Source organism: Sciurus carolinensis, chromosome 2 (genome assembly GCF_902686445.1).
Source record: "Sciurus carolinensis chromosome 2, mSciCar1.2, whole genome shotgun sequence".
NCBI classification, from domain to species: Eukaryota; Metazoa; Chordata; class Mammalia; order Rodentia; family Sciuridae; genus Sciurus; species Sciurus carolinensis.
This window is the reverse complement of record NC_062214.1, coordinates 73,457,238-73,471,350: the sequence shown is the minus strand read 5'-3', so window position 1 is coordinate 73,471,350 and position 14,113 is coordinate 73,457,238. Positions and strand designations below refer to the sequence as shown.

Sequence of the window (14,113 nt, the reverse complement as noted above, 5' to 3'; positions counted from 1 at the left end):
AGTGAGTCTTCCCGGCCGGGTGAGGTTTTCCCACAAGGACAGTAAAACCAGAGACACAGGCACAAACAGGCCTTGCCTCAGCCCGCAGCCTAGTTCCCCTTTGGATGACCATTGGTCAACAAGTGGAGGCACCTCTGCCCACTATCAAGGAATATACCCCACCTGAGGGTCAACACCCCTAGAGAGGCAGCTTACTTGTGGAGCACCGCATTACCAACTTCCTCCAAGACGTCAGGCTACTGAAGGATAAGAGGGGATATACTAGTGATCTTCAGGGACATTATAAGTCAATAGAGGAAATCTGCAATATCTTAATGACCCAGTGATTCCTGAACAATATGAGAAAACAAGGGAAGAAAATGCCCCATACAAATCTAGATGTTACATCAATAAAATCCAACGACAGCGTGGCAGAAGAAATGACAGAAAGGGAGTTCAGAATGTACATAATTAAAATGATCAGGGAAGCAAACGATGAGATGAAAGAGCAAATGCAGGCATTGAATGATGAGATGAAAGAGCAAATGCAGGCATTGAATGATCGCACCAATCGACAGTTAAAAGAGCAAATACAGGAAGCAAAAGATCATTTCAATAAAGAGTTAGAGATATTGAAAAAAAAAACAAACAGAAATCCTTGAAATGAAGGAAACAATAAACCAAATTAAGAACTCCATAGAAAGCATAACCAATAGGATAGAACACCTGGAAGACAGAACCTCAGACATTGAAGACAAAATATTTAACCTTGAAAACAAAGTTGAACAAACAGAGAAGATGGTAAGAAATCATGAACAGAATCTCCAAGAACTATGGGATATCATGAAAAGGTCAAATTTGAGAATTATTGGGATTGAGGAAGGCTTAGAGAAACAAACCAAAGGAATGAACAATCTATTTGAAGAAATAATATCAGAAAATTTCCCAAATCTGAAGAATGAAATGGAAAATCAAGTTCAAGACGCTTATAGGACTCCAAATACACAAAATTACAACAGACCCACACCAAGGCACATTATAATGAAAATACCTAACATACAAAATAAAGACAGAATTTTAAAGGCTGTGAGAGAAAAGAACCAAATTACATTCAGGGGGAAACCAATACGGATATCAGCAGATTTTTCAATCCAGACCCTAAAAGCTAGAAGAGCCTGGAACATTTTTCAAGCTCTGAAAGAAAATGGATGCCACCCAAGAATCTTATACCCAGCAAAACTTACCTTCAAATTTGATGATGAAATAAAATCATTCCATGATAAACAAAAGTAAAAAGAATTTACAAAAAGAAAACCAGCATTACAGAATATTCTCAGCAAAATATTCCATGAGGAAGAGATAAAAAACAAAGAAGCAAATCAGCAAAGGGAGAAATTATCCTAAAGGAACTGTCAAATAAAGGAGGAACCAAGTTGTGTCCAAAAAATAAATAAATAAATAAAATTTTAAATATGAATAAAATGACCGGGAATACAAATCATATCTCAATAATAACCCTGAATGCTAATGGCCTGAATTCATCAATCAAAAGACATAGACTGGCAGATTGGATTAAAAAGAAAGATCCAACAATATGTTGCCTGCAACAGACTCACCTCATAGAAAGAGACACCCAAAGACTAAAGGTAAAAGGATGGGGAAAAACATACCATGCACATGGACTCAGCAAAAAAGCTGGAGTATCCATCCTCATTTCAGATAATGTGGACTTCAAGCCAAAGTTAGTCAGAAGGGATAAAGAAGGATATTTCATACTGCTTAAGGGAAGCATAAATCAGCAAGATATAACAATCATAAACATCTATGCCCCAAACAGTGGCTCATCCATGTATGTCAAACAAATCCTTCTCAATTTTAGAAAGCAAATAGACCATAACACAATAATACTAGGTGATTTTAACACGCGTCTCTCACCACTGGACAGATCTTCCAAACAAAAATTGAACAAAGAAACCATAGATCTCAATAACACAATCAATAATTTAGACTTAACAGACATTTATAGAATATACCATTCAACCAAGAGCGAATACACTTTCTTCTCAGCAGCACATGAATCCTTCTCTAAAGTAGACCATATATTATGCTACAAAGCTAATGTTAGCAAATACAAGAAGATAGAGACACTACCTTGTATTCTATCAGATCATAATGGATTGAAGTTAGAAATAAAGGAAAGAGTGAAAAACAGAAACAACTCTAACACCTGGAGATTGAACAATATGCTATTATATGATGAATGGATAACAGAAGATATTAGTAAGGAAACTAAAAAATTTTTAGAGGTAAATGAGAACAAAGAAACATCATATCAAAATCTCTGGGACACTATTAAAGCAGTACTTAGAGGAAAATTTATTTCATGGAGTGCATTTAATAAAAGAAGTAAAACTCAACAAATAAACGACCTATCACTACAGCTCAAAGCCCTAGAAAAAGAAGAACAGACCAACACCAAAAGTAGTAGAAGACAGGAAATAGTTAAACTCAGAGCTGAAATCAACGAAATTGAAACAAAAGAAACAATACAAAAAATTGACAAAATAAATAGTTGGTTCTTTGAAAAAATAAACAAAATTGATAAACCTTTAGCCACATTAACAAAGAGAAGATGGGAGAAAACCCAAATCACTAAAATTCGGAATGAACAAGGAAATATCACAACAGACATGACTGAAATACAAAACATAATTACAAGCTATTTTGAAAATCTATACTCCAACAAAATAGAAAATTTTGAAGACATCAACAGGTTTCTAGAGACATATGAATTGCCTAAACTGAACGAGGAGGACATACACAATTTAAATAGACCAATTTCCAGTAATGAAACAGAAGTCATCAAAAGCCTACCAACAAAGAAAAGTCCAGGACCAGATGGGTTCTCACCGAGTTCTACAAAACCTTTAAAGAAGAGCTCATTCCAATATTTCTCAAAGTATTCCATAAAATAGAAGAGGAGGGAACCCTCCCAAACTCATTCTATGAAGCCAATATTACCCTGATACCTAAACCAGACAGAGACACATCGAGGAAAGAAAATTTCAGACTAATATCCTTAATGAACATCGACGCAAAAATTCTCAAAAAAATTTTAGCAAATCGCATACAAAAACATATTAAAAAGATAGTGCACCATGATCAAGTGGGTTTCATCCCAGGGATGCAAGGTTGGTTCAACATCAGGAAATCAATAAATGTCGTTCACCATATCAATAGACTTAAAGTCAAGAATCACATGATTATTTCAATAGATACAGAAAAAGCATTTGATAAAATACAGCATCCCTTCATGCTCAAAACACTAGAAAAAATAGGGATAGTGGGAACATTCCTTAACATTATAAAGGCCATCTATGCTAAGCCCATGGCTAATATCATTCTAAATGGTGAAAAACTGAAAGAATTCCCCCTAAAAACTGGAACAAGGCAGGGATGCCCTCTTTCACCACTTCTATTCAATATCATCCTTGAAACTCTAGCCAGAGCAATTAGACAGATCAAAGAAATTAAAGGGATACGAATAGGAAAAGAAGAACTCAAACTATCCCTATTTGCTGATGATATGATTAAATACTTAGAGGAACCAGGAAATTCCACCAGAAAACTTTTAGAACTCATAAGTGAATTCAGTAAAGTAGCAGGATATAAGATCAATGCACATAAATTTAATGCATTTTTATACATAAGTGATGAATCTTCAGAAAGAGAAATTAGGAAAACTACCCCATTCATAATAGCATCGAAAAAAATAAAATACTTGGGAATCAATCTCACAAAAGAGGTGAAAGACCTCTACAATGAGAACTACAGAACACTAAAGAAAAAAATTAAAGAAAACCTTACAAATGGAAAGATCTCCCATGTTCTTGAATACGAAGAAATAATATTGTCAAAATGGACATACTACCAAAAGTGCTATACAGAGTCAATGCAATTCCAATTAAAATCCCAATGATGTACCTTAAGAAATAGAGCAAGAAATTATGAAATTCATCTGGAAGAATAAAAAACCCAGAATAGCTAAAGCAATCCTTGGCAGAAGGAGTGAAGCAGGGGTATCGCAATACCAGATCTTCAACTCTACTACAAAGCAAAGTAACAAAAATGGCATGGTATTGGAACCAAAATAGAAAGGTGGATCAATGGTACAGAATAGAGGACATGGACACAAAAGCAATAAATACAATTTTCTCATACTAGAAAAAGGGGCCAAAAATATGCAATGGAGAAAAGATAGCCTCTTCAACAATCAATGCTTGCGCTGCTCTCCTCGGCCTTGCCCTCTTCTCTCTACCGACTGGGTGGCACCGCGGGGAAGTCGCGGCCATCACGGGGTCCCTGCCCCAGCTCAGGACTAAAGCGGCCCTTAGGCTTCCAGAGACGTCAGTCCCGACACAGGACCCCGAGGAATGGTCACCGGCACACACTCAGAGGCCCACCGCGACCATGAGGCCTTTCGTCCACAGGAAGGCTGACAAGCCCAGGTCGAGCGGGACCCAGGTCGAGCGGGAACCAGGACGTTTCCCACGAAGTCCAGGAACCCGCCCTAGTGCACCAACATGGCCACCCGCGGGACAGCGCCTCACCTGCTCGGGATGGCCAGGGGGTCTTGGCTCCCCAGGTACGCCCCAGCTCCCGTGGGACGCCCCACTCTGCCAAACACACTTCCGAAGCTCAACACGGAAAGTTTCCCCACCACGCCGGCCCCTATCCACGGGTCTCCGGGAGACCCTCAGTGCCATCACGCTCGGCTGCCCCAGGACGCAGGGACAACCGCGCCACTCTTACCCCTCCCAGCGGAGATCTTCCTCCACCCACTACTGGCACGTGTCCACCCATCTGTGTTCCACTCGCGTGCCAGCTCCCTCGGCATCACTCCCTCCGACACCACAACTCGTCACGAGGACCCACAACCACAGATCCTCAGGAGGATTCGCCACTGTCCACATCCACGTCACCTACCCCAGAGGCCACCTGAGGGCCTTGGCTCCCCGCTTCCCACGAAGTCGACACCCAGACCGACACACAGGGCCCGACCAGTATTCTCCACTCAAGGGCAGGGGGAAGACAATCTGTCACAGGGTTCAGCACCAACTGTGCGGCCCGGCGACAGCCCACCCGTGATTGGTGGGACTCTGTCTCCCTGCTTCCAGTTTCTTCAATGGTCCGCCGTCCCACCCAGCCTTCTGTCCTCCTCACCTCGGAGACATTTTGCCGCCCCCGAGGCCCTGCTCCCGCCCACAGGGCGCGGGAGTCCACGGGCTACCTCTGCGGCAACTCCAGGCAAAGGCCAAGGTGGCGCTCCCGTTGGCAACGCCAACTATGGGGCCCGAGCCTTAGCGCTTCTGTTTCTCTTTGGCCACTGCCTGCCTTGACCCCGTGCCTACGGTCCCTCGAGCGTCTCCCCGACACCTAGAACCCCGCCATGGGGAGCCACACGTCCAGACAACCACCTCCTGTGCAGAAAGAGGAGCAAGTGCCCGTCGGGCCCGCCACGGTCCTCAGGCTGGTACGCCCACAAAAGCAGAGTGCTCAGGTGCCGTGACCAGAAGCGCCCTACAAGGCCAAAGCCTTCTCCTGCCACCCGACGGCTGGGGCACGCACCAGGGGCCCCGGCGCTGACGGGGCTCCACGCCCAAGCAACCACAGGCTGCGCCTCGGACCACAAAACCCTCCCCCCGCTGGCCACGCCCATTTCCCCCGAGCCCCCACTCAACCATGTGGCCAGGTTGACCCCTCCACCACCCGCCTGCCTGCGCCCTTCTCGCACAACGTGGTGGACCTCAGTTCGATGAGGACGACGGTATAGAGTTTTCACTCATTTTGTTCAGCTTCCAAGGAATGTTTTTGTGGGAGTCATCATCGATCCACGCTTGGCAGCCTCACCTGCAAAGTGACCAGCGTGGCTCACTGGGGGCCAGGAGGAGCTTACCATGGGAGGCCATGCAGCGCCAGGTTCAGCAAGAGGAGACGCGCGCGGCCGGGGACGGGCTGTCCTCCTTGCTCTTCTTCACACCGCCACCACAGCCCGAGCTCGCCCGGGAACCTCCCGCGGCATGGCGCCCTGGCAAGCGTAGAAACAGGGACGAAGAACACACGTGCACGTCAGGAAAATCCACGCTCGCGCTGCTCTCCTCGGCCTTGCCCCCTTCTCTCTACCGACTGGGTGGCACCGCGGGAAGTCGCGGCCATCACGGGGTCCCTGCCCCAGCTCAGGACTAAAGCGGCCCTTAGGCTTCCAGAGATGTCAGCCCCGAGACAGGACCCCGAGGAACGGTCACCGGCACACACTCAGAGGCCCAACGCGACCATGACGCCTGCCGTCAACAGGAAGCCTGACAAGCCCAGGTGGAGCGGGACCGAGGTCCAGCGCGACCCAGGACTACGTCTGCCCCGAAGTCCAGGAAGCAGCCCTAGTGCCCCAACATGGCCAAGCGCGGGACAGCGCCTCACCTGCCATGGAATGGCCAGGGAGTTCACGCTCCCCAGGTACGCCCCGGGTCCCCTGGGACACGCCACTCTGCCAAACCAACTACTGCAGCTCAACACGGCAACGTCCCCCATCACGCGGGCCCACATCCACGGGTCTCCGGGAGACCCTCAGTGCCATCACGCTCGGCTGCCCCAGGACACAGGGACAACCGCGCCACACTTACCCCTCCCAGCGGAGATCTTCCTCCACCCACTACTGGCACGTGTCCACCCATCTGCTCAACACGCCTGCCAGCGCCCGCAGCATCCCTCCCTCCGACACCACAACTCGTCACGAGGACCCACAACCACAGGCCCACAGGAGGATTCGCCACTGTCCACATCCACATCACCTACCCCAAAGGCCACCTGAGGTCCTTAGCTCCCAGCTGGCCAGGGAAGTCGATACCCAGACCGACACACAGGGCCCGACTAGTATTCTCCACTCAAGGGCACAGGGAAGACAATCTGTCACAGGTTTCAGCAACACCGAGTGGCCCGGTGACAGCCCACCCCCGATTGGTGGGACTCTGTGTCTCCGCTTCCAGTCTCCTCCAAGGTCCACCGTCCCACCCAGGCTTCTGTCCTCCTCACCATGGGGACATCTGGCCGCCTCCGAGGCACTGCTCCCGCCCAGAGGGGGCGGGAGTCCACGAGCTACCTCTGCGGCACCTCCAGGCAAAGGCCAAGGTGGCGCTCCTGTTGGCAACGCCAACCATGGGGCCCGAGCCTTAGCGCTTCGGATTCTCTTCGGCCACCGCCTGCCTCGCTCCCGCACCCACACGCCCTCTAGTGTCTACCCGACACCTAGAAACGCGCCACGGGGAACCCCACGTCCAGACAACCACCTCCTGGGCTGCAAAAGGAGCACATGCCATGTCGGGCCTGCCACGGTCCTCAGCCTGGTACGCCCACAAAAGCAGAGTGCTCAGGTCCCGTGACCAGAAGCGCCCTACAAGGCCAAAGCCTTGTCCTGCCACCCGACGGCTGGGGCACGCTCCAGGGGACCCAGCTCCACAGGGCCCCACACCCAAGAAACCACGGGCTGCGCCACGGACCACAAAGCGCCCTAGTCCGGCCACGTCCCCTTCCGCCAAGCCCCCACTCGGCAATGTGGCCAGGTTGACCCCTCCACCACCCGCCTGACTGCGCCCTTCTCGCACAACGTGGTGGACCTCAGTTCGATGAGGACGACGGTATAGAGTTTTCACTCATTTTGTTCAGCTTCCAAGGAATGTTTTTGTGGGAGTCATCATCGATCCACGCTTGGCAGCCTCACCTGCAAAGTGACCAGCGTGGCTCACTGGGGGCCAGGAGGAGCTTACCATGGGAGGCCACGCAGCGCCAGGTTCAGCAAGAGGAGACGCGCGCGGCCGGGGACGGGCTGTCGTCCTTGCTCTTCGTCACACCGCCACCACAGCCGGAGCTGGCCCGGGAACCTCCCGCGGCATGGCGACCTGGCAAGCGTAGAAACGGGGACGAAGAACACACGTGCACGTCAGGAAAATCCACGCTCGCGCTGCTCTCCTCGGCCTTGCCCTCTTCTCTCTACCGACTGGGTGGCACCGCGGGGAAGTCGCGGCCATCACGGGGTCCCTGCCCCAGCTCAGGACTAAAGCGGCCCTTAGGCTTCCAGAGACGTCAGTCCCGACACAGGACCCCGAGGAATGGTCACCGGCACACACTCAGAGGCCCACCGCGACCATGAGGCCTTTCGTCCACAGGAAGGCTGACAAGCCCAGGTCGAGCGGGACCCAGGTCGAGCGGGAACCAGGACGTTTCCCACGAAGTCCAGGAACCCGCCCTAGTGCACCAACATGGCCACCCGCGGGACAGCGCCTCACCTGCTCGGGATGGCCAGGGGGTCTTGGCTCCCCAGGTACGCCCCAGCTCCCGTGGGACGCCCCACTCTGCCAAACACACTTCCGAAGCTCAACACGGAAAGTTTCCCCACCACGCCGGCCCCTATCCACGGGTCTCCGGGAGACCCTCAGTGCCATCACGCTCGGCTGCCCCAGGACGCAGGGACAACCGCGCCACTCTTACCCCTCCCAGCGGAGATCTTCCTCCACCCACTACTGGCACGTGTCCACCCATCTGTGTTCCACTCGCGTGCCAGCTCCCTCGGCATCACTCCCTCCGACACCACAACTCGTCACGAGGACCCACAACCACAGATCCTCAGGAGGATTCGCCACTGTCCACATCCACGTCACCTACCCCAGAGGCCACCTGAGGGCCTTGGCTCCCCGCTTCCCACGAAGTCGACACCCAGACCGACACACAGGGCCCGACCAGTATTCTCCACTCAAGGGCAGGGGGAAGACAATCTGTCACAGGGTTCAGCACCAACTGTGCGGCCCGGCGACAGCCCACCCGTGATTGGTGGGACTCTGTCTCCCTGCTTCCAGTTTCTTCAATGGTCCGCCGTCCCACCCAGCCTTCTGTCCTCCTCACCTCGGAGACATTTTGCCGCCCCCGAGGCCCTGCTCCCGCCCACAGGGCGCGGGAGTCCACGGGCTACCTCTGCGGCAACTCCAGGCAAAGGCCAAGGTGGCGCGCCCGTTGGCAACGCCAACTATGGGGCCCGAGCCTTAGCGCTTCTGTTTCTCTTTGGCCACTGCCTGCCTTGACCCCGTGCCTACGGTCCCTCGAGCGTCTCCCCGACACCTAGAACCCCGCCATGGGGAGCCACACGTCGAGACAACCACCTCCTGTGCAGAAAGAGGAGCAAGTGCCCGTCGGGCCCGCCACGGTCCTCAGGCTGGTACGCCCACAAAAGCAGAGTGCTCAGGTGCCGTGACCAGAAGCGCCCTACAAGGCCAAAGCCTTCTCCTGCCACCCGACGGCTGGGGCACGCACCAGGGGCCCCGGCGCTGACGGGGCTCCACGCCCAAGCAACCACAGGCTGCGCCTCGGACCACAAAACCCTCCCCCCGCTGGCCACGCCCATTTCCCCCGAGCCCCCACTCAACCATGTGGCCAGGTTGACCCCTCCACCACCCGCCTGCCTGCGCCCTTCTCGCACAACGTGGTGGACCTCAGTTCGATGAGGACGACGGTATAGAGTTTTCACTCATTTTGTTCAGCTTCCAAGGAATGTTTTTGTGGGAGTCATCATCGATCCACGCTTGGCAGCCTCACCTGCAAAGTGACCAGCGTGGCTCACTGGGGGCCAGGAGGAGCTTACCATGGGAGGCCATGCAGCGCCAGGTTCAGCAAGAGGAGACGCGCGCGTCTGGGGGTGGCCTGTCCTCCTTGCTCTTCTTCACACCGCCACCACAGCCCGAGCTCGCCCGGGAACCTCCCGCGGCATGGCGCCCTGGCAAGCGTAGAAACAGGGACGAAGAACACACGTGCACGTCAGGAAAATCCACGCTCGCGCTGCTCTCCTCGGCCTTGCCCCCTTCTCTCTACCGACTGGGTGGCACCGCGGGAAGTCGCGGCCATCACGGGGTCCCTGCCCCAGCTCAGGACTAAAGCGGCCCTTAGGCTTCCAAAGATGTCAGCCCCGAGACAGGACCCCGAGGAACGGTCACCGGCACACACTCAGAGGCCCAACGCGACCATGACGCCTGCCGTCAACAGGAAGCCTGACAAGCCCAGGTGGAGCGGGAGCGAGGTCCAGCGCGACCCAGGACTACGTCTGCCCCGAAGTCCAGGAAGCAGCCCTAGTGCCCCAACATGGCCAAGCGCGGGACAGCGCCTCACCTGCCATGGAATGGCCAGGGAGTTCACGCTCCCCAGGTACGCCCCGGGTCCCCTGGGACACGCCACTCTGCCAAACCAACTACTGCAGCTCAACACGGCAACGTCCCCCATCACGCGGGCCCACATCCACGGGTCTCCGGGAGACCCTCAGTGCCATCACGCTCGGCTGCCCCAGGACACAGGGACAACCGCGCCACACTTACCCCTCCCAGCGGAGATCTTCCTCCACCCACTACTGGCACGTGTCCACCCATCTGCTCAACACGCCTGCCAGCGCCCGCAGCATCCCTCCCTCCGACACCACAACTCGTCACGAGGACCCACAACCACAGGCCCACAGGAGGATTCGCCACTGTCCACATCCACATCACCTACCCCAAAGGCCACCTGAGGTCCTTAGCTCCCAGCTGGCCAGGGAAGTCGATACCCAGACCGACACACAGGGCCCGACTAGTATTCTCCACTCAAGGGCACAGGGAAGACAATCTGTCACAGGTTTCAGCAACACCGAGTGGCCCGGTGACAGCCCACCCCCGATTGGTGGGACTCTGTGTCTCCGCTTCCAGTCTCCTCCAAGGTCCACCGTCCCACCCAGGCTTCTGTCCTCCTCACCATGGGGACATCTGGCCGCCTCCGAGGCACTGCTCCCGCCCAGAGGGGGCGGGAGTCCACGAGCTACCTCTGCGGCACCTCCAGGCAAAGGCCAAGGTGGCGCTCCTGTTGGCAACGCCAACCATGGGGCCCGAGCCTTAGCGCTTCGGATTCTCTTCGGCCACCGCCTGCCTCGCTCCCGCACCCACACGCCCTCTAGTGTCTACCCGACACCTAGAAACGCGCCACGGGGAACCCCACGTCCAGACAACCACCTCCTGGGCTGCAAAAGGAGCACATGCCATGTCGGGCCTGCCACGGTCCTCAGCCTGGTACGCCCACAAAAGCAGAGTGCTCAGGTCCCGTGACCAGAAGCGCCCTACAAGGCCAAAGCCTTGTCCTGCCACCCGACGGCTGGGGCACGCTCCAGGGGACCCAGCTCCACAGGGCCCCACACCCAAGAAACCACGGGCTGCGCCACGGACCACAAAGCGCCCTAGTCCGGCCACGTCCCCTTCCGCCAAGCCCCCACTCGGCAATGTGGCCAGGTTGACCCCTCCACCACCCGCCTGACTGCGCCCTTCTCGCACAACGTGGTGGACCTCAGTTCGATGAGGACGACGGTATAGAGTTTTCACTCATTTTGTTCAGCTTCCAAGGAATGTTTTTGTGGGAGTCATCATCGATCCACGCTTGGCAGCCTCACCTGCAAAGTGACCAGCGTGGCTCACTGGGGGCCAGGAGGAGCTTACCATGGGAGGCCACGCAGCGCCAGGTTCAGCAAGAGGAGACGCGCGCGGCCGGGGACGGGCTGTCGTCCTTGCTCTTCGTCACACCGCCACCACAGCCGGAGCTGGCCCGGGAACCTCCCGCGGCATGGCGACCTGGCAAGCGTAGAAACGGGGACGAAGAACACACGTGCACGTCAGGAAAATCCACGCTCGCGCTGCTCTCCTCGGCCTTGCCCTCTTCTCTCTACCGACTGGGTGGCACCGCGGGGAAGTCGCGGCCATCACGGGGTCCCTGCCCCAGCTCAGGACTAAAGCGGCCCTTAGGCTTCCAGAGACGTCAGTCCCGACACAGGACCCCGAGGAATGGTCACCGGCACACACTCAGAGGCCCACCGCGACCATGAGGCCTTTCGTCCACAGGAAGGCTGACAAGCCCAGGTCGAGCGGGACCCAGGTCGAGCGGGAACCAGGACGTTTCCCACGAAGTCCAGGAACCCGCCCTAGTGCACCAACATGGCCACCCGCGGGACAGCGCCTCACCTGCTCGGGATGGCCAGGGGGTCTTGGCTCCCCAGGTACGCCCCAGCTCCCGTGGGACGCCCCACTCTGCCAAACACACTTCCGAAGCTCAACACGGAAAGTTTCCCCACCACGCCGGCCCCTATCCACGGGTCTCCGGGAGACCCTCAGTGCCATCACGCTCGGCTGCCCCAGGACGCAGGGACAACCGCGCCACTCTTACCCCTCCCAGCGGAGATCTTCCTCCACCCACTACTGGCACGTGTCCACCCATCTGTGTTCCACTCGCGTGCCAGCTCCCTCGGCATCACTCCCTCCGACACCACAACTCGTCACGAGGACCCACAACCACAGATCCTCAGGAGGATTCGCCACTGTCCACATCCACGTCACCTACCCCAGAGGCCACCTGAGGGCCTTGGCTCCCCGCTTCCCACGAAGTCGACACCCAGACCGACACACAGGGCCCGACCAGTATTCTCCACTCAAGGGCAGGGGGAAGACAATCTGTCACAGGGTTCAGCACCAACTGTGCGGCCCGGCGACAGCCCACCCGTGATTGGTGGGACTCTGTCTCCCTGCTTCCAGTTTCTTCAATGGTCCGCCGTCCCACCCAGCCTTCTGTCCTCCTCACCTCGGAGACATTTTGCCGCCCCCGAGGCCCTGCTCCCGCCCACAGGGCGCGGGAGTCCACGGGCTACCTCTGCGGCAACTCCAGGCAAAGGCCAAGGTGGCGCTCCCGTTGGCAACGCCAACTATGGGGCCCGAGCCTTAGCGCTTCTGTTTCTCTTTGGCCACTGCCTGCCTTGACCCCGTGCCTACGGTCCCTCGAGCGTCTCCCCGACACCTAGAACCCCGCCATGGGGAGCCACACGTCCAGACAACCACCTCCTGTGCAGAAAGAGGAGCAAGTGCCCGTCGGGCCCGCCACGGTCCTCAGGCTGGTACGCCCACAAAAGCAGAGTGCTCAGGTGCCGTGACCAGAAGCGCCCTACAAGGCCAAAGCCTTCTCCTGCCACCCGACGGCTGGGGCACGCACCAGGGGCCCCGGCGCTGACGGGGCTCCACGCCCAAGCAACCACAGGCTGCGCCTCGGACCACAAAACCCTCCCCCCGCTGGCCACGCCCATTTCCCCCGAGCCCCCACTCAACCATGTGGCCAGGTTGACCCCTCCACCACCCGCCTGCCTGCGCCCTTCTCGCACAACGTGGTGGACCTCAGTTCGATGAGGACGACGGTATAGAGTTTTCACTCATTTTGTTCAGCTTCCAAGGAATGTTTTTGTGGGAGTCATCATCGATCCACGCTTGGCAGCCTCACCTGCAAAGTGACCAGCGTGGCTCACTGGGGGCCAGGAGGAGCTTACCATGGGAGGCCATGCAGCGCCAGGTTCAGCAAGAGGAGACGCGCGCGGCCGGGGACGGGCTGTCCTCCTTGCTCTTCTTCACACCGCCACCACAGCCCGAGCTCGCCCGGGAACCTCCCGCGGCATGGCGCCCTGGCAAGCGTAGAAACAGGGACGAAGAACACACGTGCACGTCAGGAAAATCCACGCTCGCGCTGCTCTCCTCGGCCTTGCCCCCTTCTCTCTACCGACTGGGTGGCACCGCGGGAAGTCGCGGCCATCACGGGGTCCCTGCCCCAGCTCAGGACTAAAGCGGCCCTTAGGCTTCCAGAGATGTCAGCCCCGAGACAGGACCCCGAGGAACGGTCACCGGCACACACTCAGAGGCCCAACGCGACCATGACGCCTGCCGTCAACAGGAAGCCTGACAAGCCCAGGTGGAGCGGGACCGAGGTCCAGCGCGACCCAGGACTACGTCTGCCCCGAAGTCCAGGAAGCAGCCCTAGTGCCCCAACATGGCCAAGCGCGGGACAGCGCCTCACCTGCCATGGAATGGCCAGGGAGTTCACGCTCCCCAGGTACGCCCCGGGTCCCCTGGGACACGCCACTCTGCCAAACCAACTACTGCAGCTCAACACGGCAACGTCCCCCATCACGCGGGCCCACATCCACGGGTCTCCGGGAGACCCTCAGTGCCATCACGCTCGGCTGCCCCAGGACACAGGGACAAACGCGCCACAC

General features: G+C 55.7%; 1 protein-coding gene and 5 non-coding genes across 6 annotated transcripts in view; all 6 read right to left on the bottom strand.

The window, feature by feature from the left end:
• Positions 1-5,326: 5,326 nt before the first annotated feature.
• LOC124976341 (uncharacterized) overlaps positions 5,327-14,113 on the bottom strand; it is an 11,196-nt gene continuing 2,409 nt past the window's right edge. The window contains exons 3-7 of the mRNA XM_047539270.1: positions 11,529-11,660; positions 9,665-9,796; positions 7,800-7,931; positions 5,936-6,067; positions 5,327-5,459 (exon numbers count right to left, since the gene is read on the bottom strand). Of these exons, the coding sequence (XP_047395226.1) occupies positions 5,387-5,459; positions 5,936-6,067; positions 7,800-7,931; positions 9,665-9,796; positions 11,529-11,660 (601 nt within the window). The 3' untranslated portion in view covers positions 5,327-5,386. The remainder of the gene's footprint in view (positions 5,460-5,935; positions 6,068-7,799; positions 7,932-9,664; positions 9,797-11,528; positions 11,661-14,113) is intronic.
• LOC124978441 (small nucleolar RNA SNORD116) lies at positions 5,782-5,872 on the bottom strand. Its single transcript, XR_007107460.1, has one exon. It is a non-coding gene; the product is annotated as a small nucleolar RNA SNORD116 (small nucleolar RNA).
• On the bottom strand, positions 7,646-7,736 carry LOC124978440 (small nucleolar RNA SNORD116). Its single transcript, XR_007107459.1, has one exon. It is a non-coding gene; the product is annotated as a small nucleolar RNA SNORD116 (small nucleolar RNA).
• Positions 9,511-9,601, bottom strand: LOC124978439 (small nucleolar RNA SNORD116). The gene has a single exon (XR_007107458.1). It is a non-coding gene; the product is annotated as a small nucleolar RNA SNORD116 (small nucleolar RNA).
• On the bottom strand, positions 11,375-11,465 carry LOC124978437 (small nucleolar RNA SNORD116). The gene has a single exon (XR_007107457.1). It is a non-coding gene; the product is annotated as a small nucleolar RNA SNORD116 (small nucleolar RNA).
• On the bottom strand, positions 13,240-13,330 carry LOC124978436 (small nucleolar RNA SNORD116). Its single transcript, XR_007107456.1, has one exon. It is a non-coding gene; the product is annotated as a small nucleolar RNA SNORD116 (small nucleolar RNA).